Raw genomic sequence first — 26,240 nt, 5'->3', positions numbered from 1 at the left:
CGTTCAGGTGGTCCCAAATGATGCTTCATTAGATTAATGAGCAATAATACACGGGCTCGGCGTCCGGTGTAACAAATGGACGGCACTCATCCTGACGAAAGTTAATCCATTTCTGCTTTAATGTTATCATTCATGTTTTATCTGTGATTTATTCTTTTGGATTCTTCAAGTTATACAGAGTGTTTCACGAAAAATCTCGAGTTTAAAAATGTAATAATAAAAAAAACGGTTTGATAGATTTAAATCATTATATATTTATTTGAAAGGTTGATTCATGAAATTTGTATTAAAAATAATTTCTTTCAAATGATCCCCACACCATCCCCTTGAGGTCTTCAATTGTTTCTGGATGGTTAGCGCAACATTGATCTTTAACCACTCCCCAAAGAAAATAATCAGCGGCAGCATTGAGACCATTTCTTGCATGTTGCTTCCGATAAAGCACGAGGACCGGATACTTTTTCAAGCATTCCATGAGATTCGGCAGTAGATTTCTTGACAAATAAAAACACCGAACCAACATCGTGCACAATTGCTCGTAATTTGGCACAAAGCTCGCCCTGATTAGACTAAAAAATAGTGCGATAAGAATGGTGGTGTAATGATGCCTTTCTCATATTAATTATTTTTTCAAAAACATCATTTCTCTGTTAAGAATTTCTTTTTAAAACTAGAATAAAATCAGAAACTTTCTTTGGGTATTACCTACCATAACCTTTTCAATTTGTAAACAGTTATGTCAACTTAATATAGATTTAAATGTGGTAACCCTGCACGCTATACAAAATTAATCTAAGCACGCTGTGTGGTAGGCGGTGGTGTTTTCTTCTTCCGTACCAGCACGTACCAATGCATACCGATTTTGCATCATTTTGTATGACAGTTTGAAAATTTTGACACTCATAGCCTCATAATTTCGGAACCGGAAATCGGATCTGGATGAAATTGCACAGGTCTGCCCACTAGATGAATTTACCAGTAAGTTTTATAAAACTTTGCACATCGTTTCGCCATCACTTGTGAAAAAATATTCATGAAAATGAAAATATTTCACTTATCGCGCTGTAATACCGGAACCGGAAGTCGGATCTTGATCAAATTTTCGGGGAATTTTTAAAGACTTTTAAGACCTTCCATTTGTATTTTAGTTTTTGAATATCGGTTGAGAAATTTCCGAAAAAATTGAGTGCACATTTTCTCATAGATTTACACATATGTGATGTAATGATGCGAAACCGGAAGTCTAAAATAGATAAAATTCAATAGCAATCTATAGGACCATAAAACCTTTCGTTTGAAGTTTATGAAAACCGGTTCATTCTTCTCTGAGACAAGTGAGAACAAATTTATTCCATTTTTTTGTGCATATCACCCTGAAATTCCAGAACCGGAAGTCGGATTAGGCTAAAATTCAATAGCAGTCTACGGGACCATAAGACTATTCAATTGAATTTGAGTTTGTGAAAATCGGTTCAGCCATCTCTGAAAAAATTGAGGGACATTATTTGTCACATACACACAGCCTTTCATACATACACACTTACACACATTTCTCTGAAATATCTATTTCCAGAAACTTTGATTCAAATGAAAGGAATTATGGGCCCATAAGTGGAATTCGAATTTTATCCGGATCCGCTTCCCGGTTTCGAAAAATTTACATTCTGAACCGGAGATTTTCTAAGAGATGGCTGAACTAGTTTTATGGCCTCATAGGTTAACATAGAATATCCGAAAATATTTCCGGTTCCAAAAATCCACGGAGAAGTATAGTGAAAGATTCAAACCTTCATTTAGAAAGACTATGCAAAAAACGTTAAAAAAACGTCTATCCCACGGCAAAATAAGAAAGGCGTCATTACACCACGAGATCGATTAAAGCAGGTTTTTATTTCGTTTCCGATGTTCTCATTCATTCTTTCTTTTGACGCAGTTTCTCATTGAGGTTGAAAGTCATCTGTAAAACATCGTAACATCGAAGTCGAAAGTAATTTGTTTCGTATGAATTGGACAAGCAGCTGTTTTAATCCACCTAGTGGTGTAATGATGCCTTTCAGTGATGACATTTCACTAGAGTGATACACCAGTGTGTAAGTTTTATTTCTACACTGCGGATGCATTCGGTAGGCTCCACACAAAAAGGAAAGCGCACTTCTTCTAAGTGACCATAGGACAGACTTTGAGTGTGTGCACTTCAATTAATAGAGAGTAGATCTGGCCTTGCTATGAAAATCTTGCAAGGAAAAACGAAAATTCAACGATAAATTTTTTTGCTGAGGCACGTAACCACACTTCTTCTACGCAAACCATACACCAGAGTGCTCACCGGTGTGTACACCTTCGTGAAAATATCTGCGTCCACCACAGAGAATTTGAGAGCTCTGCTCTTGCACTTTGGTGCGATTCAGTACTAGAGGTAAAAGAAAATAAACACGCGCACTCATGATGCGTGCACACTTTATACAACATTGGTGTATATATGTGAAAGAGAAGAGCTCTCGTTGAAGTTGTCAGTGCGAAGGGAGAAATTTCGCTTGCAATTCGTTACACAGTGGAGATGGACATCTCTGATATATAATACTGTGGTATTCTTCAAAATAATGTTCTTCGATTCTTGAAAGAATAACCGGAAGTTTTTTTATTCGCCCCTTTAATAATTCTGGAACCGGAAGTCGGAAATTGAAATTCAGCAGTACATTTGTATAGAGCCATAAGATCATTCATTTGAATCTAAGTTTATAAATCCCATATATCCCATGCCATCTATTTCTAATTTAAGATAAAATTTAATTAGTTAAAACAATCTATGAAATTCATTGATTTCCTACTTTCTTTTTTAGTAATCAACACTATGCTCATGTACGAGTGAGAATGTATTTCAGGATAGCTCAATTTATGAAGCAGTTCTACAAACTGAATATGGTTGTTAAGTTCGATTCTTGTCATAATAACCGATTGAAACAAATAATTTTCTCCGCCCAATAACACTGAATTTATTGTGTAAATTATTTTGCACAACGTTCATAATGCCAAACATTGCACACCCGGTCACGAGAACGGCAAATATTTAGCCTTTGTTGGTTACATATAAATAGCTGTTGTTTGATGGTACACAATAACGAACCTAGCAAACGAATTATTTGTTTTGTTTGATATAAGTCGCCCTGAACTTTTCGGTACCCAACGAATATACGAATATACTGAAAAAAGACTGATGATTGAATAAGCAGAAATTAGAATTTTTGATAAAACCACAGAGATAGATCTCGAGCATCCAAATTTTCCTATCCGAGGAAATCGTATTACCAAACGTATTACTGAAAGTGAAAAACAACTAAGAAAACAATCTTGACTAAGAATAAGCTAGGTAGCGGCCGTACGAAGTTGAAGGTTTGTTAGATTAGACTGTTCAATTTTATAATGCTACGAAACAGACATCCAACGACGACAAACGTACACTCGCTGAACATTACTCAAGCGGCAAAATGAGTATTCTACGACATGTTAGGAAACGATATGTTTCATTTGCCACATATGACATTTTGTACATTACGTCACATGCACGTGTTCACCATAAATCATTCAATTTACTCTTATCAAAAATATGCATGATCACTATCGGAAAATAGCTATGTAGAAAATGCAATCAGCAAGCTACTGAAAAAATAACCCCAACTTGGCTGATGTAAAATGCAGTGCGACTCAAACCATTGAAAATACATCTCTTATCAATTATTATGCGTGATTCCGAATGGTAAAACCTTTTCTCTATTCTCGGTAATCACTCGAAGCGTCAAAATAGTAAGTTGTGAACAGGAAGTAAATAAACACACCCTGTGTTGACGACTGCTATAGCTGATGCTGCCGTATTAACATTACACGAGCAAAGATATTGGCAAAATGGAATGAAAATGCGTCCCAAAAAAAAAAGTATACCAAAAGGAACTTGGAACGACCGAAACGACAACTTCGAACAAGAAGGAACACATGTGCAATGCATATGTGTCCCATGCTACACAAGCGCTCGGTGCCTCCTGGAAGACGTTCCATACTCTTACAAGAAAAATGAATAATAATAGTAATAATAGATAAGTTCCCCGTCGTATAGAGTTTTGCATATATTGCCTTGGGGCATTTTATTACTATTGAAAAAATAGCTCTGGAATGCTGCGATCGTTCGGACAAAAGTTCTAATGACATGAGTTCCGATTTTTAACATATGGGAGCTTTTTCTTCTTCTTTTACGATGATGCAGGTCCAACAGCATTCATGTGCTGTGCAGCGTTTTCCTTACGCTCGTTCGACAGTATAATAAAATGTGCTTGATATGTCTGATGAATATAAATTAGGTTCTTCCCTTGAAGAAATGCGAGCGTAACGACGTCTTCGGTGCCTCTTATGTTTCATCACATCAGCACAGATAGAGGAGATAGCCAAAAAAAAAAGAATGATCCGAAAATGTTTGTTGTACATGAAAACCATAACAACCGATTCGAGAACTTTTTTCAACCGAGACATCATAACAAGTGTGTGTTCTAGCTCCAATTATTTCCGTAACCCAGAGGATTGACATGCAGGAAATTGAACTGGAATTTGAAAGAAATCATGCTTCAATTCTACAAGAACAACACGAATGACAAAGTTCAAGACGACAATGCTACTGACTTGCCTGATGCAGACAGCCGACTATAAGACTTTTGTCGTTATGGTCATGTTTGTAGCCTCGTTTATGACAGCAAGCAGTATGTGTGCCTTCGTCGATTGCCAACCAAAGAAGAATCATCCTCGACGAAGAAAACTTTATGTTCGTTCGTTTAAATACACACTGGAACTGGGAACCGAAGTCCTACGCGCCAGCAAGTGCTTCCTCGAACAGTCTTCCCTAAGGCTCTCGTCGAATCAAGTTCTCACATTTTTTTCCTTGTGTGCTGGAGATGCTGCCTGGTACTGACAATTTGCCCCGCCAAAAGGACCGTGATATGTGAGTATGTCTCTCTCTCTCTCTTGGGCGTGTGGAGCAACAAGGGAAGACACATCCAGTCGCTCGAGTTTGATCGTCTAGAGATGATAATTTCTTCGTCGAGCGTTGGTAATAAAGTTAATGTTTCTTTCGCCTTTAGTTGTGGCGATGTATTCCGATAGAGGGACGCTATAAAGTAGGTACTACGGAAGCTAGTGGAACGCTAATGAAATTTATGGATGAAAAGTGTGAAAAAAGGGAAGCGTATACGGAGACCATATTGGGCGTTAAATACATTGTTGTGACAATGTGCATGCACCGCTTCGGTGGTTCATGCTGGGCTGGGGACATGCTTTGCACAAATTGGTAGAACTTTCCGCCAATTAGGTCACTAATTTAATCAGTCCTCTCACATCAAGGCTCTGGCAGTGACAGATGCTACCAGTTGCTGCCCATATTGTGTTCTCCGCACAGACAACAAAATCATACAGGCAATAAAATGGACTCAAACTAATGCAGTCCTCACATTTGATTTTTCAAACCGTATCTCTCATGCCCTGATCTTCCATGTAGCAATCAGACCATATAACAACAATCACTCATAACGGCTCGTGGCGGCGGATAAAAGAAATGTCATAATGAAAAACTCCTCACACTAAACATCAGTTCCCCACATCTGCAATGCACAGCAATCAACAAATGATCCCGCATTCGAACCAAATGTCCTTGCACAGTGAGACCCGCTTATCTACCAACCATCGGTTGCACCGTTCGAACGAAGAAGCGTCACGTTCACTGACTTTTAGAAATTTCCTAGAGAACCAGAAAAAAGACACACCATTAATCAAATGAGACTCCGAAAGTCTTCTGCGTCCCGCTTTTCTTGAATCAATTAGGACAGCGATAGCCTGAAGGCACTATACCGATTCTATGTCAACTGACATCGCACTCCGGATTCTTATTTGCGAGTTCTGAAAATTCCTGTACACTTCGGACGAAGCGAAGAAAAAACCGGATAAAAAACAATAATTGTGCTATGAAATGTTATTTTTTTAATCTTCGCCTGACGAAATTCTCCGACAGTGAAAGGAACAAAATTGCTTCCAGTGATAGCATGGGAAAGTTGATCAGGCATAGCGGGAAACAAAATATGGGAAAAAATTATAGTGGCTGATGCAACGACAGTGTAATTCAATCTGATCTTCAATTAATGTCTGGCTGATAATAGATCAATTAAATTCAATTAAATGATGGATTATGATGGTTGATATAATCCAAGTGACGCTGATGAGACTCGAATAAACAGTGTCAAGGTTCAATAGTGAAAAACTATACTATAAAGTCATATATGACAGGGAAAGATATCCACAACATTCTAGGCTCCATAACTGATACCTGACGGAGCGGAACGTGATTCTGTGATGTGGTTTGACAACCGGTGATTCTACTGGTAATACTCGTCTAGCAGTTACAGCTTCTAAACAAAACAACTTATTGATTACAAAGCCCAACTTATCGATAAGTGAATAAGTAACAAAAAAAATGTGCCGTACCGTATGAATCAACCGCTTCGAAAACAAGTAAATCGAATTGCAATGTAAGCTGGACGATAAAAATTTCTACTGCAGTACACACACACACACACGGACAACACTTTGCACCATCATTGCACTTCGTGGAAACATGTTTTCGAAGCAAAGTCAAAAATTGTTTCGTGATGTAGTAATTCTTAATCTTCGTTTTATCATTTCCTAGAAGTACATCCAACAAATGTTAAGAGAATTGAATGAAAGGAAACACTCATCAACACTCTTGCTGTTGATACACGTCCTTCGCTACCTTCTCCCGACCGGGTGCTTGTGCTTTCACAGTACAAGTGTTATCAAAACACATATCTGTTTTAATGAATTAGTTAAAAAGTCGGACGTGATTCACATCACTCGAGAAGCACTTGAAACCGTGAGTTTCTATGCTTTTCCACATGCAAAAACAGGAATAGGTTAGTGAATTTTCAAATAATATTATCAAGAGCATATTTCTCTTGATTCTTCCCGGCTGCCGAGATTGTTCTGAAATTTTACAGTTTCATGTTCCCATATACACTTCGTGCTGAAAATTCGTGGGTATAAAACGCCATCCTAACCAAAGGTAATAAATGGCTACCCATTGCAAGGATATTTTATTTATGTGCAACTTCGTTTCAAGATTGTACCCAGTGAATTGTCCATATGAATTTATCCAATATAAAAAAAAATTATTCAAAAGATAAAGTTAATATGATACGATTGAATATCAAGTCATTTTAGAAGACACTACGAAAAAAAATTAATTAAAAGACTTCACACCTCGATTTTTCTATAATATCGACGAATTAAATACTACTTTCCACGAATACAAAATGTATTGCTAGATTGGTTTTAGCTATCAATCTAGAGAGTAGGCTATCAAATGTTTACGTTAAATGTTTACATCAACGGATATTCAGTAACAGATTTCCACGGAAGCTGATTATCATTATCATTATCAATAACTTGAGCCTATCCTAGAGATAGATAATAAATTTAAAAACAAGATCAGGTCGTTTTCTTACAGATTGCGTAACTTGATTTTTATTTCAGTGTTTTACCTTTCCTAATAGACGTTGGAAAGCTACAGTCATTCACAGGGTGGCAAGTGAATTAACGATTTCAATTTCACGGTTTTTCCCCGAATTTCCCGGTGCGCGAGACTAAAAATTCCCGGTTTTTTAAACATGTCCAAAAAACATCGAAAGTTGAGAAACAAGTATTTTTCGGGTATCTTCTTGGAACTACGATTAAAACTCTCATCCACAGTTTGTCCAAACGTTCATCCATCCATCCATCCAATCCAAGGTATTCCATCTTTATTTTGTCTTTTACTTCGCCAGTAACTTCGATGTAGCAATAGGATTAAAACAAGAAACATATCTCTCCAACGGTGATGAAAGTAATCAGTCTTGCATTTCATGAAGGAATGAAGTATCAAAATTCTTGAAATTTTCTTGAAAAATCAACACATTTTATTTAAACTTCTTGCTTTTTCCAATAATGCTCTTAAGCGCAGCTTTCACATCATATTCGACGTTTATCGGTGGTGTTTTGTAGCTTTCCAGAAATATCATCAGTCATTTGAAAGCCTAATGATGAAAAATTAAATTTTAAGTCTTACAATCAAAATTAAAATAATTATTTTTCGAGCTATTCAATCTTTTTCAAGACTACCACTGAATCAGTCTTTTAAAGGCTATCTGAAAAATTAGTCCTTCTTAAAACTTATGCAAGTTAGGAGTGTAGAAATCGGCGAAACCGTTCATTTCAAAGAACTGTTGAAAACTTGATAGTTGTACCGAAAGAATTAGATCTGTTGAACCGTTCTTTCGTTTTTCCGAAACTTTGTATGTTTCTTCGAAAATAATATGAGAGCTATAAATTATATTTTGTAGTAAACAGATTCAATAATAGTGAAGTTATTTAGCATGTGTTCAACCAATAATCATTCTCTTTTGTATAAATTTTCAAAGTTCGCGAACTTCTACCAGATTCCTCAAACCAGCAAACGTTTCGAAAGACTATTCTATTGAGAAGAATAGAGAGCTATCATTCTTCAATAAAGAACTCCAGTTCACTCAATCTTCGAGGAGAACTAGTTCTTTTGGACCGGTCGCGGACTGCCCATCTCTAGTGTATTCCAATACTTCTTTAGCCAGGTATAGTATAGGGTTAAATATTAAAAATGAATGAACTAAAGCACAACACTCCTCCCGCAAACCCGGTTTTTTCTAACAACCAGTGACGTCTCGTGACTAAATTTACGAGTTGTGCACTGCTTAAATGGTATGATATCAGAACCGTTTCGACGTTGCAACTGAGACAGCAATTTGTTTTCAATTGCCATAAGCATAAGCCACTGAAGCCTCGCCTGAATGTGTGCGTACAAGTTCTCACAGAGTTGACAGTTTGACAAGTTGTGCAGTGCACGAGGTGCACTTGACGGCAATTGCTAACTACATATACGATATCCTTTCAGAGATGGGTTTTGGCGAGAGAACAAAATTCTTCTAGAATTCTTCAAATGTGCGCTTGTCACTTTGGAAAAACAACAACAATCTATGCCTCTAGTGACCGAGATGATCTAAATTTGATTCTCTTATGATCGACACTGAACCTCTTCCGAAATCTGAAATGTTTCAGCTGTCAAAGAAGGAAGTCAAATACTCCTTGCAAACGGTGGATAAAATGAAAGTCGACAGCTTTGTCGATTTTGTTAATTCTATTGAAATCAATTACTAAACAAGTATTGTCACAATTTCACATTACCGAGACAAATTTTGGTGAAATTAGTGGAATCATTAGCTGACAACTTAAAACACGGCTCCTAAGAATTCTTGAAAAAATTATTAAACATTTTACCTGATGTTACTTTTACCATTATGCATACTTATTCTGAAATTTGAAGACAAACACTAGAAAAGGTCCTAAGTGCAAACGACAGTTCCTCTTTCTTTACTCTTTCTTTCGATTATAACGGTCCTATAGGCAATCCTTCTATCTTACACTTTTCATAGAATAACGACTGAAACTATCAACTTTTGATTTGCTTTTTAAAAAAATGTTGGAAAATACAGGAATACGCCGTAATAATTGAAAAAGGAAATAAACAAAGAGAAACTGTCACTTGCACTTGGAATCTTTTCTAATATTTGTCGAGAATCCAGAAAATCCAGCAGAAGCATAAAATTATCCTTATTTTTCATTATGAGCATTCATTGTGCTGTTACTGATGGCAACTAAGAAAGCTCTTATTCATTTAAAATTGCTGAGGTGTTGGCTCCATTTTTAATGGATTGTGCACCATTGAACCTGTGAGGGACAATAAGAAGTTTCAAAACTTGTGCTGAACTCCTAGTTCAAACACAAAATGGCCTTCATCTTTTCATTTGTTGTATCAGGAAAATCATGATGCTGAAAATCGTTACTAAGATTAGGACTAGTAAACTAAAAACTAAAATTCCCAAGATTTTCCCGGTTTTTCCCGGTAACACGAAATTCCCGACTTTTTCCCGGTTTTCCCGATTTTCCCGGTCACTTGCCACCCTGCATTCAGTATGGTAGCGTATAGTGAGCATGCAAATGAAAAGGTTTTTTACCTCGAATGACTTCTGAAGATGAAAAGTGGGTCCACATTATGATAATCCAAAACGTCGGGCAACGTGAGGATACCCCGGCCATGATCATGACCTGTAGGATACATAGAGCATATGGTCGAACCAGTTGGGTGTGGTGTATTATAAGCTACTGCAACCGAGTAAAATAATCACGGGAGAGACAATTCACCGATAGACACGGTGAAGTGTTTTTGCAACATTACAATGCTCACCCACATGTTGTGCCATCGGTAAAACATACATAGAAACGCACAAATGGGAAGCTCCACCTTACACCCACAGTATAGCCCAGAACTTGCTCCTTCCGATTACTATTTGTTTCGGTCGAGATGGCTTGGCCTGGCTGACCAGCACTTCTACAATAATCATGAAGCCAAAAGATGAATCGATTTGTGAATTGCGGCCAAAGCGGTCGAATTTTCGAAAATGGTATCCGCGAAATGTCAAACAAATAGGAAGAAGTAATGGCCAGTGATGGACAATACATTGCATTCCGCCTCGGAATGCAGTACAGTCAGGGTTTTGGTTTTCTTAATTTGTTAGTGCAATGCGATTTTTTGGTGAAAGCACTTCATATTCTGAAAAAAAAAACAAAGATTAACAAACGCAGCGCAATATAATTGTTCGCTGTCGGAATACTGTTTAAATACTGCGTTATGACACTTTTTAGTAAAAAAGGCGAGGCTGTCGAATAATAATGCTGCTAACCTTGCTAGCGACTAATAGTGTAAAATTGTTGGTTCTTTTTTGGTTAATGCACAAAAAGTATCGATCGTTATTTGACCAAGGTTTTTCTTTGGTATACAAGCAACCATAATTGGAGAGCTGCTGGTCAGTCATGATAATATCATGAGAAGACCTATTCCATTATTGGCTATGATTTCTTAACCAATTTGTCTTAAGTGCATGTAAATAGTCCAACTGAATTTTCAAGGAAACTTGTGTCGATTAAAAACCTTATACCGATAAGTTCTATCATTTGTTGAGATGATAGAGGTTTTTACCTATTACTTCAACTGATTATTTTATTTTGCATTATGCTTCCCACCAATTTTAAATCGATGGTTATAGCCGAAAAATACGAACACCCGTTCACACGTAATACGTAATTCTATCACATTGGATCGTGCTATTCAATATGTACAATATACGTTAAAGAGTCTTAAATCAACCACGTTTATGACCAGCAAAAAATGAAAATTGCTTGAGAAAAGCTAGAGTTCGTCAATATAGAAACTACATTACTACACGGAACTCGATATATTGCTCGATCATGGTAAATCATGGTTAATCAAAAGTTCCTCAGCAAAAATTGATTTCCATCATATTTTTTTATGCGGCCGCCAGTTTGGCGAATTCTGTTTTGTTGCGAAATAACAATTTCCGCACAAATCGCTCTCAAACTGTAACGAATCCAACCAACCCTCCTCAAGCAATCAAATTGATTAGTTCCCGAAAATACTTTACACAATTTACTGTCAATAATCAATGCAGGTTCGGTTATATTCGCGTTCATTTACATAATGTTACTGTTAGGGCAGAAATAAATGGGAAAAATCGCACTTACCATGCTCGCACACGAATCAGAACCTCACCGGCCTGTGGGCTCGGTTCGGGTTTCTTCAGAATCTTGATGTTCTTGAAGCCACCGAAACCGGTCAGCATGACGGCTCGCATCTCTTTGGGTGGAGGAACGTCTTCGGCCTTTTCGGTTTTGGCCTTGTCGTCCGCCTTCTCCGATGTGCCGTTGGTCTCCTCTACTGCCTTGAGTGGGGCGGCGGTGGCCTCCTCGGCATGGCCATTCGTAGTCGCGGCTGCCGTTTCGCTCGTTGGCGATGGGGTCTTGACCTCGGCAACGACTGGGGCTTCGGTAGTTTCGGTCATTTTGGTAAACTTTTGTTCTGCTGTGATTCTTTTTCGACTTTCTTATTCGACCCTCTGCGTGGGTGTCGCGACTTGTAATGCTTTCCCTGTTAGTCGTTATCCAAGCTGGAATACGGTTCTTTGCTTTGCTTGCACCTCACGTCCCGGGATGCGTCTATAGCTGGAAGAAAAAGTGTGAAACGAAAATTAATTAGAGCCTATTAATCAACATCAAACGGAAGTCTGAGTATTTTAGGAAAGAGAAAAAAAATATCAACCCAGACACGGCCTGGCCCAAACGGGGGTGCTACAAAACAAATCGCCGGCAACTGAAATGGCCTGTAAATATTTACAAACAAGAGGACGGTGCTACGATTTGGGAAATGAGCTGCACTTAAACATTTTGTTTGAGTGATAATTGCAGTGTGCTTTTTTATGTTTCTCCCAATTAAAATTTTAAAGCATATTCTTCAAGTAAACTATTGTGTTGTTTTCTCCGCTTCCAGCCTGGTTTGTTTCTAGCTAAATAAATCAAGTGACATTAGTGTAATGTGCATGTAGCGAACAATAAATGTCTGTAACGTGAAACAACCATTATACCGGTGAAATTATACCTAGCACTCAACATTATACATTTAAAATAGCCAACTCGCCTTTTTTCAACTATTTTGTTTTTATTTCTGCTTCTTATAAATTTGAACAATACGATTTTGAATATATTCGAGGAGAATGATGAAAAATAATTTCTAAATGACCACAATTAATATCTGGTCAGTAACTTGTCAGTGCAATTGGAAATTGCGTTGCTCAAGTAGAGTTGTACTTTTCGTCTGCTTAGTAAGTCAAGCTTGACAGCTAAGCTCTATTTGAATTATAACTAATCGAAAACGAAATGTAAAAACTAAATTTATTTGATTTTTCTCGAAACATGTGGCGTTTCGGACGATTAAAGAGAACGAATTTAGGAATCAATTAGATGGTAGTCTTTTTTTTCATCGTTTAAAATAATCTGTCCCCAAAGCTGGTTGGTTAGATTTGTTGAAATAAACAAATAATTACAGGAACATAATTTCATCGAGAAAGAAAAGTTACATTTTTTTTCTGCCGTTTGTTCGAAGTAATTTAAGAAAGCACACACAGCGAAAAATATTAAAATTACAAGTGACGCAAATCTACATTTAATTTAAAAGTACGTAATTCGTCAAAAGACTGTATTTCACAACTATACCTTAAATCTGTGTCAAACATGTCCAGCCTTTTACGCAGGCTCGTAAAATCACATGTTTTAGCACTAAAAAATATATCAAAATGTGTAAAATCAACACTAAAATTTGTCAGTTTTGACGCTGTCATATGACGATCTCAGAAAACGAATTTTTCCACTATTTTTCTGTCAAAATAAGTAATCCTATGACCGATAAATTTCCGGTGACATTCACCATAAACTCATTCAACTTTAACGGACTTTACAACCTGTAATTTTAACTATGTATTATCTGTGTTGTGTATGGCATTTCTAGCAGAAAACAAATACAACTAGAATTACAGTGAAACGCAGAGTTGCCAATTTTTAAATCTGTGTTTCAACTTGAAAAATCTGTGTACCATCTGTGTTGCATATTTTCGATCATAATCTGTGAAAAACATTTTGAAATTCTGCCATTTTTAGGAAATATTCATAAAAATCAGTAGAAATCTGTATATTTTGATGAAATCTGTGTTCTGTGTTCAGAATCTGTGAAGCAAAATAGGCAAAAAATCTGTGGTTTTACAGACAAATCTGTGAAGATGGTAACACTGGTGAAACGAATTATTCGACGAATAGACATTCGGGAAAACGGCTTCTGGCAAAATGACGTTCCGTAATTCTATTCTGAAACAATCTTGAAGCATAGATTTTTCAAATATTCAAACGAATTCAAGCTTTCTGCTAATAACCAAACCCATAATTTTGAAAATGATCCATTATAACAGTTCGGCTGAAAAGTTCGTATCGTTTAATAGAAACACACATTTTTTTGCCAAAATTCGTTTTTATTATTCAACATAATTGCCATCAGAGGCGATACAGCCATTATAGCGATCTTCCAACTTTTCGATACCATTTTTGTAGTACGATTTGTCCTTTGCCTCAAAATAGGCCTCAGTTTCAGCGATTACCTCTTCATTACTTCTAAATTTTTTACCAGCGAGCATTCTCTTGAGGTCTGAGAACAGAAAAAAGTCACTGGGGGCCAAATCTGTAGAATACGGTGGATGAGGGAGCAATTCGAAGCCCAATTCGTTCAATTTCAGCATGGTTTTTCGTTGTTGTTTTTGATCGATTGTGAGCTCACGCGGCACCCATTTTGCACAAAGCTTTCTCATATCCAAATATTCGTGAATAATATGTCCAACACGTTCCTTTGATATCTTTAGGGTGTCAGCTATCTCGATCAACTTCACTTTACGGTCATTGAAAATCATTTTGTGGATTTTTTTCACGTTTTCATCGGTAACAGCCTCTTCTGGACGTCCACTGCGTTCATCGTCTTCGGTGCTCATATGACCAGTACGAAATTTTGCAAACCACTTACGAATTGTTGCTTCGCCCGGTGCAGAGTCTGGATAACACTCATCAAGCCATTGTTTGGTATCGGCGGCACTTTTTTTCATCAAAAAGTAGTGTTTCATCAACACACGAAATTCCTTTTTTCCATTTTTTTCACAATAACAAAAGTAGCTTCACTCAAAATGCAATATCTCACAAACTAATAATCAGACAGCTGTCAAATTTATACACGTATCTTTTGAAGGTTGGTACTAACTGAAAATGGTATGGATTAAATTCTAGTGGCGCCCTCTCATAGAAACGATACGAACTTTTCAGCCGATCTGTTAGTATCTGATTAATTTGATTTTTGTGTCGTGTGTGTATTCTACGTAAAAAACCTCGTGCCTGTAGAAAACTCACAAACTTTACGAGGACACCGTCTTGATGAGGTACTGAGTGCTGAATAAGTTTGCGAAATACATACATCAGCTGTTTTTCGAAGAAGGGCGAATCTAACGTTGACAGCAAATGGAGTTACACATCGATAAATGTTTTGACTTTGTTTTCGATTCCTATTTTGAAATTATCGTATATTCTCAGATCAGTTTATGATGAAGGGCGAACGGAACGACAATTTCGCCCTTTATTATTCTTTGCCTTACTAAAATTGAAATTTTTGTAGAATCCCAATTTCTAGACAAAAATGTCCTAAATTATGCCTAAATGAAGTGCGATAAGAATAGTCAAAAGAGAAAACAAAACAAAACGATCCCCTACACAGAAATAAGTACAATCTAATTGGAATACACTTAGGTCTTTTTCTACGCGTTTTTTTTTTTTTATTTGGCGATTTTTTGCGCGGATTTCCGATATTATGCGGTTTTCATGTTTTCTCTTAGGAATGCATGAAACGTTGAGATCTGATGTTATCCCAAAATTTTTTAAGTCAACTTTTCTGACACTTGTCAATTTGTTTGGATTACACCATTTCGATTTTTTAGTTCTGTTGTATTTTTACGCGGATTTCCGAAGTTACGCGATTTTTTTCACGCTGATTCCCGAAGTTACGCGGTTATACGATTTCCGAAGTTATGTGGTTTTTTAGTGCAGTAAAAAGAGACCCCAGTATACTGCTGGGTCAAATGTGGTTTTATGGTTTTTTAATTATTATAACTGTAAGACTTAAATTTTCATCATTCATATTTTTGTTTCCTAAAACCTCGTGAATAAGTATTTTACATTATGTTCATCGAAAAGATAAAAATTATGATGATTGTAATATTGTAGATAAATCCAACGATTTTAAATAACTAAAATAACCTCCGGAACCGGAATTACGAAGACCGAAATGGTTGAAGTGAATTTACAAATCATCAAAAAATATCATCAAATATCAAAATCAGTCAAGTGAATTTACAAATCAACGAACCAGGTCTTCAAATTAGAGGAATTGTTATACTAGTTTCATGGAAACATCTTATCGCTTCTAAAAATAACACTTTTGTAATTGAAGTATTTACGCTAATCACCCAGTAATTTCAATTTAGATTTACGCGTTCAATAAATTTGTAAGCTCTGTAAATTTTGTCAAACAGAATTCCGAAGTCCAACATATTCACAAATATTTAAAAAATGTAATGAGCAATGTATATTTCTTAAGAATCGAAACCATTTTCATAATTACATAATTAAATATTCCATCATTCAATGGAAGCTTATACTTCTATAATTATACATATACAGTCAACATAAACCCCTCAGCTGCATTCCAAATCATCAACGATGATCAATGCAATAATAAATCACACCCAGTTGACCTTAGGTGGTAAAAAATTCTCTTCGATCGAAGGATACGTGCGTTTCCTAGAATTATCACTTTCTTTGCCTATTAACATGCCACAACCACTTTCTTTAACGGCTAAAGGTTGCCGATCCCAAACGAAAATAATCCTCCGACATCACCCGTAGGACGGTGCCTAGATATGCTGGCATGAAGTGGACGGCTGAATCAATAAATCCAATTAAATCGATATGGATCGCTGTATCATATGGTGGCGGTGTCTGGTCTGGTAAAGGGAGAAAGCAAAGGGTTCGGGTCGGCTCTAATTCCGAGAAAAAAACACGCGCCTGATGGCTAGCCGAGGGTCAGCAGACACGTAATGTTATGAACACGAACAAGCTAAATTGCATTATCATTTCTAACCTCCGGCCGGCATTTTTAATTCAAAGAAGCAAATTAATGTTGATGTTTTCCATTTGTACAACACAATTGTCTCCCTAAAATACCACAAACATACATACTTGCAAATTGCTAACGAAGGTTTAAATTGATTTCGCCATAAAGAAGTTTTAGACTTCATTTAGGTCAAATTAAAAAAAAACAATCATTATTTTGCCTTGTTCGAATCGACTCAGAGAATGTACATCGGGAACACTCCCAAACACAAACATTTTCATTCAGCTTCCCATTTTCGTTATACACCATCAGAAGCGATTATAAATTATCTCCCATTTCAACCGTCAAGGTTTCTTCCTCCGAGTGTCTTGATACAAATATGTATTCGGAGCGCACCAGTGAGTGTACTGTTCGAGGCGACTGGACTCACAAATCAACAAGAGTCCAAGCCTTGGGCGAAGATATGGGACGACGACTGAACCGGCTGCAGATAACCTCCTCTTACAGTACCACCACCATCATCATTTATTTCATCTCGAGGGCGTCACAGCAACCATGCCGCAGCATCAGTGAGGACGCATCCAAAAGTTCCTCTGTGCATCCGTAGGTGCCATGCATGGGGTGGTTCTTTCAATGGGTCGGGCTTCAGAAATCCTAATAACACACAGAAGCAGCTAGTTTAGAGTTCACTTTCCATGCAAAAATGTTCCAATATTTCTCGGCTCCACCTAGGATTCAAAAATTTCACTGCGAACAACATAACTTCTTATGTTGAAACCATCTGTTCATACATCATCATCATCAACAACAACATCATCGTCGTCGTCGTCGTCGTCGTCGCCGCATTACAACTATACAGCATAAGTAGCTTATAACTCTCGAGCTGCAATCGAATCAGGAGCGGGAAATTGAATAAACTGAAATAATAAAAAAAAAAAAGAAACTAAAGCTGTATGCACTTGTGAGTAACAACAGGCTTCTTTTTGCTTGAAACTTTTTAATAGTGGCCAGCCAGTAAAATCGTAGCATTGCAATGTTCGTATCCAACACCGAACACTCGGGGCAACAACAACAAAAAAAAATAAACCAAGATTCTTATTCATGATTACAAATGATTCGTTTCCTTTTGCAGCCTAATAGAAGTCATTAATTTGTGGCTGGTAAAAAAAAAGAGTTGCACCACTATTGACACGCGTAACTTACACGGGCCGAATGTTTTTACCCACTATGTCATCGGCAGAAACCACCACCAGAATGCGGCCTACAAAACTCTATCATTGATCAACACAAATTATCAACAATTAAAACTACATAATGAAGAGATTTATAATGTAAAATGCACACTCATTAGAAAGAACAGTCCACGGCGGCTAAAATTCTGTCCTCCGAACCGAACCAAAAGCGTTTCGACCAAAAGCGCGACTCTGCGGTATTCCCCCCATTACTATTATTGTTATTGCTATTATAACTATTATTGTTATGATTGGCGAGAAGGCGCTGTTCCATACAAACGACCCACCGGGGACGACTTGAGCAAATGGTCAGGTAATGGTGCATACTGTCTTTAAGAGTTACGAGCGGTAAACCGCCATTCCACCTTCGCCGCATTTCTCCTGGCGACAGCCGTTTTTGTCTCTGTCGGTGGACTCCACCGCTCGATTCAGTGCCGTGCCGTAACGCAACGTACGTGGCGTCGCGAAACCGTCCACACAACTCGGATGAGACAACAATCGGTGCAAGATGAGCCAGTCCCGACAGGTACGGAAGTGAAAGACGTAATAAATTTTATCTTAATTATATTGTTGCACCTTATGCGGGCCAATTACTCTTCTTCGCTACAACACCTACCCAATGGTTCCACAGATTGTTTTGTTCCGTTGCTCCGGATAGTGTTGATTTAAACTTTGTGTTTGAATGGGGTACAATATAAACATAAACACCAGCCAGGGTATGCATCTAGATAGTAATTGCCGGAATGAGTCTTTTCAGGTAGCTTATTTATCTTATCCGATGATCTGATGGTTTGAACGGATACAATGAAGAGAATTCGTGCTGTGAATCAAGAGCTGCAGATTTCAGCACAAAACAACTGTCAAAGCTTGTTTGAAGTTTCAACAGAATAATCTGTTTCATGACACCATATCTCAAAACTTGAACAAATTTCTCTTATTGATTCGACATCCCACTGACTATTTTCAGCACATGGCCAGTATCCTTATTTTTTTCATAAAAGCAAGACTATTGAGTAATCATTCCGACACGCGATAATAATATTAGCCGTGTTAGTTTCCTACGGATTCCATACCCAGTTGCCACTTTGTAGTCTGCAGATACGCACAAAACTGGAAGGATTCGTAGTGTCAGTAGGATCGTAGCACCAGCCATGCAATGGTTCTGTACACTTTGAATCGGCTGCGAAGTCTGTTGGAACAGAATGTTAAATTCCACTAAAGGAATGTAATACCTATGCTTTGCTTTTTTTGAGAATCGATAATGACAGAAAAAGAATTCACAATGACTTTTACCTGTCGGTGTTCGAATTTGTAATTGGTTTCTACAGAGTTTTTGGGGTGTTATTACTTCGATTTATCATATTTTAGATACTCTTTATAGCCAAACGTCACAGATTCTCAATATATCGATGAAAGAATGAGAACTGAAATTCTGCTGATGCTCCCTGCAGACGCTAGTTTGATTTCGTCTTGTCATAGAGTGAAGAGTGACGTTGACAATTATACTCTCTCTTTTTTGAATGAGAAACGAACATGCTTCGTTTCTCTTCGATTGTTCTGGTGTCGGTCATTTACGAATGAGACAATAAAATAAAGAATATGAGGATATTCGATTGGATTCTTTCATTGAGAATGCGTGACAATTTTAAGCTCTGGAATACGAGGTCTGTTCAAATAGTACCCGGAATTCTCATTTTTCTAAAAAAATATTTATTTATTCGTCTACATCTATATGGTCCCCTTCAAAGTAATCCCCCCTAGATATAATACACTTATGCCAGCGTTTTCTCCAGTCTTCGAAACACCCCTGATAGTCACTTTTTGTAATGCTCTGTAGCACTCTCAACTATTCTGCCTTTATCTCTTCAATCGATGAAAAACGCTGTCCTTTCATGGGTCTCTTCAACTTTAGGAACAGGAAAAAATCACACGGAGCGATATCTGGTGAATAAGGAGGTTGGGGCATGATTAAAGTCTTGTTTTTAGAAAAAAAAAACACGAATAAGCAACGATGAATTCAGCAGTTTTGGAACGAATTTTGCTGCCACTCATGCCCAAAACATTTGAAAAAATATGATGGCATGAGCCAACTGATATGCCAACTTCATCAGCAACTTCTCTAATAGTGATTCGGCGATCATCCATAATCATTTTTTCCACTTTTCCCACATTTTCATCGATTATTGACGTGCTGGGTCGACCGGAGCGTTCGTCGTCTTCAACGTCTTCGCGGCCATCTTGGAAACGCTTATACCACTCGTAAACACTTGTTTTTTTCATAGCAGACTCACCGTAGGCTCTCTGTAACATTTCGCACACTTGGTTACACTTTATTTCATTTTGCACGCAAAATTTAATACAAATTCTTTGACTATTCAATTCTTCCATTGTTTAAACTAACAAAAATCGCCGAGCTCAAAAAAACACGTCTACACCAGCCGCTATAAGACAGAATGTAAACATTGAATACAGCTGAAAATTTCACCATACATTAGGGACATATGTACCAACACAATAAAAAAAAAATTTTACCTACGGACTCTCCAGACGCGCGCAATTAAAAAATTCCGGGAACTTTTTGAACAGACCTCGTATACACTCAAAAAGCTACCATTTTTTTCAAGAATTGAAAAATAATCGAAAAACTAAAATTAAGAAACAAAACACGTCTTTTTTATCGCAATTTCTATTTACAACATGTAATTCTTTTTGCACTTTAAAACAACTTTAAAAAACATTCTAGTGAAAACTCCTCAAACTTCGCACTTACGCGTTTCATGCAATGTTATATCAAATCAATAAATAAATAAAACTCAAATTTTTACCTTTAAGGGTTAATGTAAATTTGATTAATGTTTTTTTTAGCGAAAGTGTTGCAGCGGAAACAATTCCAAGGCCTTTGCCAAATTTAGAAATCTTGAGAAAAAATAGTCATTGAAATACTTAAACATAATTCTACAAATCAAAAGCAATAAATTTGCTTATGGTTTCTAGTTCTAGTTTTTGAAAATCTATCGATTAGGTTAAAAAAAGTGCGAAATCGTTGTACTTGATTAAATGGATCATGTTTCTATCAGTTTCCTAAAACGATAACCGTAAGCGGAAAACTATTGTTTGGAATATCCACAATAGATGTTGTAGTGGATGTTACGATCGCCAACTGCACTGAAAGGTATTGAGCACCATTAGAGTACACCCAGCACTCGATAGAATTAGAACAAAAATATTTCTTCCGGAGAATCCTGATACGCGAAAGTTATCATTTTTATTGTACTAGCAAGCAGCCAAACCGGCACTGTAACGAATCGAATGACCAAAATACGAGTTTGAAAATTATATAAATAGTTCTCACGAGGTACACAGGATGCATACTGATGGACAAGGTACGAATAGGTGCACTTTCAGAAAAAAAATTAATTTTCCCGGACAACAATTTTACCCGGTCACGGCTCGGGAACCTGCCCCCAGAAGATATAATTTTTTTTTAAGAGAATGATCACAAATTTTTACGGTTGATGATAAGTTTGCTAAAACAAAATTATGAATTGATAAGCGATTTGTAACTGTGGAAAAAAGTTACATTTTAAAGGTATAAAGCAGTGCATGAACACGAAACTCTACTGAAAAGAAGTCCTGAAACCGTAAGAAAAGTAAACCAAGATTTCCCACTGTACATGAACTGTCCCAGAAAGTATGGACGCAACCAAAAACCGCTGCCATTTCGCAATGGTTCAGAATCTGTCAATGTTTATGGCTGCGTCCTGTTGTTTACACTCCTCTCTAACCACTTGTGCAGTTGTTTATTCGTTTTCATTAGTTTGTTTCGAAATGTGTGTACTTTCAGCAGAACGACGTCGAAAAATTGTGTACAAATGGTGCACAGAACGCGGACTGTCACTGAGAAAGATAGCAAAAATGGAAGGAGTAGGTGAAAAAGCCGTGCGAAATGCAATCAGGAAGTTCGGTGAGGATAACACCTTTGAGGATAAACCGAAAACGGGTCGAAAAAAAGGTCCTGCTAACCCTCAGTTGGATAAACGTATACTGAAGGCGTTCGAGCAAAAGAAGGAGGTTTCAGCTCGGGATGTGGCCAAAAAAGTGGGCACTTCGAAGTCAAATGTTCTTCGTGCTAAAGAACGTTTGATTCTTCGAACCTATAAGAAGCAGAAACAACCAAAACGTAGTCCGAAACAAGAAGCATCGATCAGGCCGAGGGTTCGAAAGCTGTACAATACGATTCTTGCTGGAAATTTGAACTGCATAATCATGGACAACGAAACCTACGTGAAACTCGATACATCAAGGAATGTTTACAAAAACGACTTCTACCCATGATTCGAAGCCACAAGGATCCTGTTGTCTTCTGGCCAGATCTTGCTTCTTGCCACTACTCGAAATCAACGGTAGAATGGTATACTACCAAAAATGTCACTTTCGTTCCAAAAGACATGAATCCTCCAAATTGACCACAACTTCGACCAATTGAGGAATTTTGGGCATTAACGAAGGCACATCTTAGGAAACATGTCTCGGCAGCCGAAATCATTCAACAGTTTGAAAAAGATTGGAAAAAAGTGTCAAAACTTGTCGCCAAGAAGTCTGTACGAAATTAAATGAGGAACGTTCGCCAGCTAGTCTACAATGACTAAATAGCAAATGTTGGGACTAATATTCTGTTGTTGTAATCTAATATTATCAGTATATCGAAAAAAAACTTGAATATCTAACACTTGTCAATTATTTACAGCGAAATCAAAGTGCGTTCATACTTTCTAGGACAGTCTTGATGAGGTGTGAAATCATAAGATTTTTTCGAACTGTGCAGAGTGTACCAGAGATGATGCGGAATATTACTGGAAAATTTCGTCATATCATCAATACCAATGTAAAATAATATGGATATCTTCTTCCAGAAAGTGCTATGCTTAGCGGTCCATGTTGAACTGCTAGATAATATAACAGTTCAATATACACTGTTATGCACTGACGAGTCGAAGACGAAATGTAAAGAAAATATTGACTATTACCATTGATCCACTTCTACACAGCAAAAAGTATATGAAATTAACAGTTGACGCAAATCACAAATGTGATGACACATTATTACATCTATTAACTCGTAAAAATCATGTTTGTGTCTGTAACGATGTAAACTTCTGCTAAATTAACTGTGAAGTTAAAGATATGACTTATCTTTACATCCTTTGAATTGTAAATTTAAGTGAATTACGCTGCTCTTTCCATGGATCAGGGTCATTTCGCCGAAAGCCGTTTCGCCGAAAGTCATTTCGGAACTAAATTTTCGCTGAATGATATTTCGCCGAATGGGCCACTAGGCCGAATGCCATTTCGCCGAAAGGGTAATTTCGCCCAATCCTGAGATCGTCTTAATATCGTAATTGGAATTGATTTAAAATAAAGACAAATGAAAGATGATATCGTTAACGCCCGTTTTTTTGACCTACAATTGTACTTCTTGAATGAAGATTGATTTTTGTACTCTTGAATAAAGATTGATTCATGAACCTCAGAACAGAGTTCCCAAAAAAACTTGTTGCCTATTAGCAATTGCATAGGTGTATCTACCAGGCAAATGTATGTGGTATTTTCCGTTTACTAAGTGAAAATGAAAAAATATCTAATGCGGCTTCGCCACATTGTTTTGGTTCGTGTGCTGCCCTAACTAAAGCGAAGAAACTTAGCTTTGAGTAGACCGGGCAAACGAGGCGGTTACAGGTTTGTATGCAAGAGGCCGCCGCTCCCGACGGCGGGTCGGAGGCGAACTCACCTGGCGTCGTCTCGGCGGCTTTGTGCCGCCAAGCCACCTTGGCTTCGGTAATATGGCTGCGCCACATGAGTTATACAGGAGGCATAATAACACAAAAAGTAATAATATAATGTATTCGAAATTACCCTAATGGCGAAATGTCCTTTTCGATGAAATGACCCTTTCGGCGAAACGACTTTTGGCAAAATGACTTTCGGCGAAAGTACATTCGGCGAAACGACTTTCGACGAAATGGCTTTCGGCGAAATTACCCGCTTCCTCTTTTTATGTGCATCTATACACAGAGGAAAATTATCAATTTTGCAGGTGACAGAGTTCTACAAACGATACAATTCACAGCTACTAAATTTTTCCAATGACGCAATATTCCACTCGCACAGAATTTTACACACTCCAATTGAAATTTGCACTCGGCTACCAAGTGCCACTGTATGGATTTATATGCATCAATTTTTCAATGAACAGATAAGAGTTCTGTGGTTCAGTTGAGTAACCGATGTGCTTGTGATTTAATGTTTCTCGGTTCAAGTCGCGCTGCTGCTAACGATCTTTTGTTTTTCAATTCAAGCCATGTTATTTTCAAATCAAATAATTTTACATGTACTTGAATGAACATTTGTGTGAAATACGACGCTCAATTTTTATGTGCATCTTATAAGATGTAAAATCACAAGATTTTTTCGAACTGTGTAGAGAAGAAAATTTTCACGAATTTTCTAAGTATGTACATACGACAAAATTAATAAAAAATTGACTGAATTTTACCAGGATACTTTAAATATCTGTAGCCCGCGTTTCAAGCAGACTTGTAAATTTACATGTTTCAACATTTAAAAATGTGTCAGTAGGCATCAAATATGTGTAAGATCTACCGTAAAAATGAGTAATTTTTGCTCGTATGTATCAGTCTCAGAAGACGTAAATTTTGTAGGTGTCTAGCATTCTGGACGTTTAGTGGACCGAGCTTTATTCTGATAATTATGTATGCTTTGGAAGTGCATATAAAGCTGATATACGGCAATGAAGTCTTGAATCTGTCTCATATTCGCATGCAAAGTGAATAACAAAGAGATGTTTCGAATTGAATTGAAGATTGAAAAACAAGATTTGACTGGATTATTGAAACATGATCGAAAATAAAAGCGTTGAAATGTATTTTACCTTCCGCTTCGAGGAGTCAAATATAATCAGAAAACGGCTAATTATACCCAGGCCGGAGTTATATTTGGACACGCTGATAAACGCTAATATTATTACTTCGTGAAATCACAGCTCATTTAACGAAACAAACATGCCGAAATCGGTTTATTCTTATTGAAGAATAAACATTGACCTTCTACCTCCCAGGCCATAAAGTGAGTGTTTCTTAATGGCGTTCAGGCCCAATTCCCACCGGTATCGCATGACCCTTCCTCATCCTGTCTAACCGATACAAACCGACGCCAGCAAGCTAACTCTTTGTGGCGAGCGGTACCAAACTTTCATTTTCAATTCCAATGTCAGTATAGCGTACCGAATGCGTCACGCTTCGCCAATACCCCGTCGAGTGTAACGTTATACCTCTTTAGTACATTTTTTCACCACACTGCTTTCATATCACTCTCGTTAGTGAACTTTTTTTTCTATATTTTTACCGACAAGCTAGAGCCCACTACACCTATTTTATGGGTCACCGGTATCTTGCCGCTACTCCTGCCAGTTTAAATTAAACTTGCTAGTGTATGATTTATAGTTTTTTACTGTTGAACATTTGCTAAACTTGGTCAAGCGATCTATCAGGTTTTTAACCGCTTGGTGGTGCCATCACAGGATCCGTGCAATGTTTGAGTAGAGTAATGAGTTTTGCTACACAGTATTTGATTTTACTGATGTTTTCCCCATACAACAGTGACAGCTCCGATTTAAACGAATTGATTGAGTTCAGTCTGAACATAGTAGGAGAAAAATAAAAAATTATCTCACGTAATGTTTCTGAAATGGTGACATGGTCATTACCTTACCATCATCATCGCTATCATATCACCATCCAGGCGATGAATTACGCACCGCACGCACATAACAGCGCATCCATATGTTGATGATCTTTGTTCGGAGATCTTGTACGTAGCTATGGAGATACAGGCATTGATTGGCGGCAAATTATGGTAAGTGAATGAGACTAAACCAGACGCTAACATTTGCCGACAAACAATCTGACTAAAACGCGTCAATGCCTTAGATGAAACTTCATTCTTCAGCCGGCGGCATGCTTGTTTTCCTGCGCTGATCCGTTGTTTGTTTTTACGTTTTGATTTGTATTTTGACATTCGTGAGTACATTAACATGTACTCAGCGAACAGCTTTTTCGAACAACAAACCCAGCAAATAGTAAACAAGGAAGGGTTTTTTGTTTTAATTCACGTTCGGAAAACAATTCATTCAGAACTGTGCGACCATTGTAGAAGTAGTGTTTTTGCTCAGAAATAGCTATCATTGTTCAATAATTTTTGGTCAAAGGATGAAC

The 26,240-nt window shown here is 37.4% G+C and overlaps 1 protein-coding gene across 3 annotated transcripts in view; it reads right to left on the bottom strand.

Annotated features, from left to right (window-relative positions):
* The window catches only part of LOC131433735 (synaptic vesicle membrane protein VAT-1 homolog-like), a 104,200-nt gene that overhangs the window by 59,765 nt on the left and 18,195 nt on the right, over positions 1 to 26,240 (bottom strand). For all 3 annotated transcript variants that reach the window (XM_058600312.1, XM_058600311.1, XM_058600313.1), the window contains exon 3: positions 11,713 to 12,189. In XM_058600312.1, coding sequence (XP_058456295.1) covers positions 11,713 to 12,029 — 317 coding nt within the window. In that variant the 5' untranslated portion in view covers positions 12,030 to 12,189. The remainder of the gene's footprint in view (positions 1 to 11,712; positions 12,190 to 26,240) is intronic.

This window comes from Malaya genurostris, chromosome 3, assembly GCF_030247185.1.
Source record: "Malaya genurostris strain Urasoe2022 chromosome 3, Malgen_1.1, whole genome shotgun sequence".
NCBI lineage: Eukaryota > Metazoa > Arthropoda > Insecta > Diptera > Culicidae > Malaya > Malaya genurostris.
Note: the sequence above shows the minus strand (reverse complement) of the source record. Positions and strands in the feature narration are given on the sequence as shown.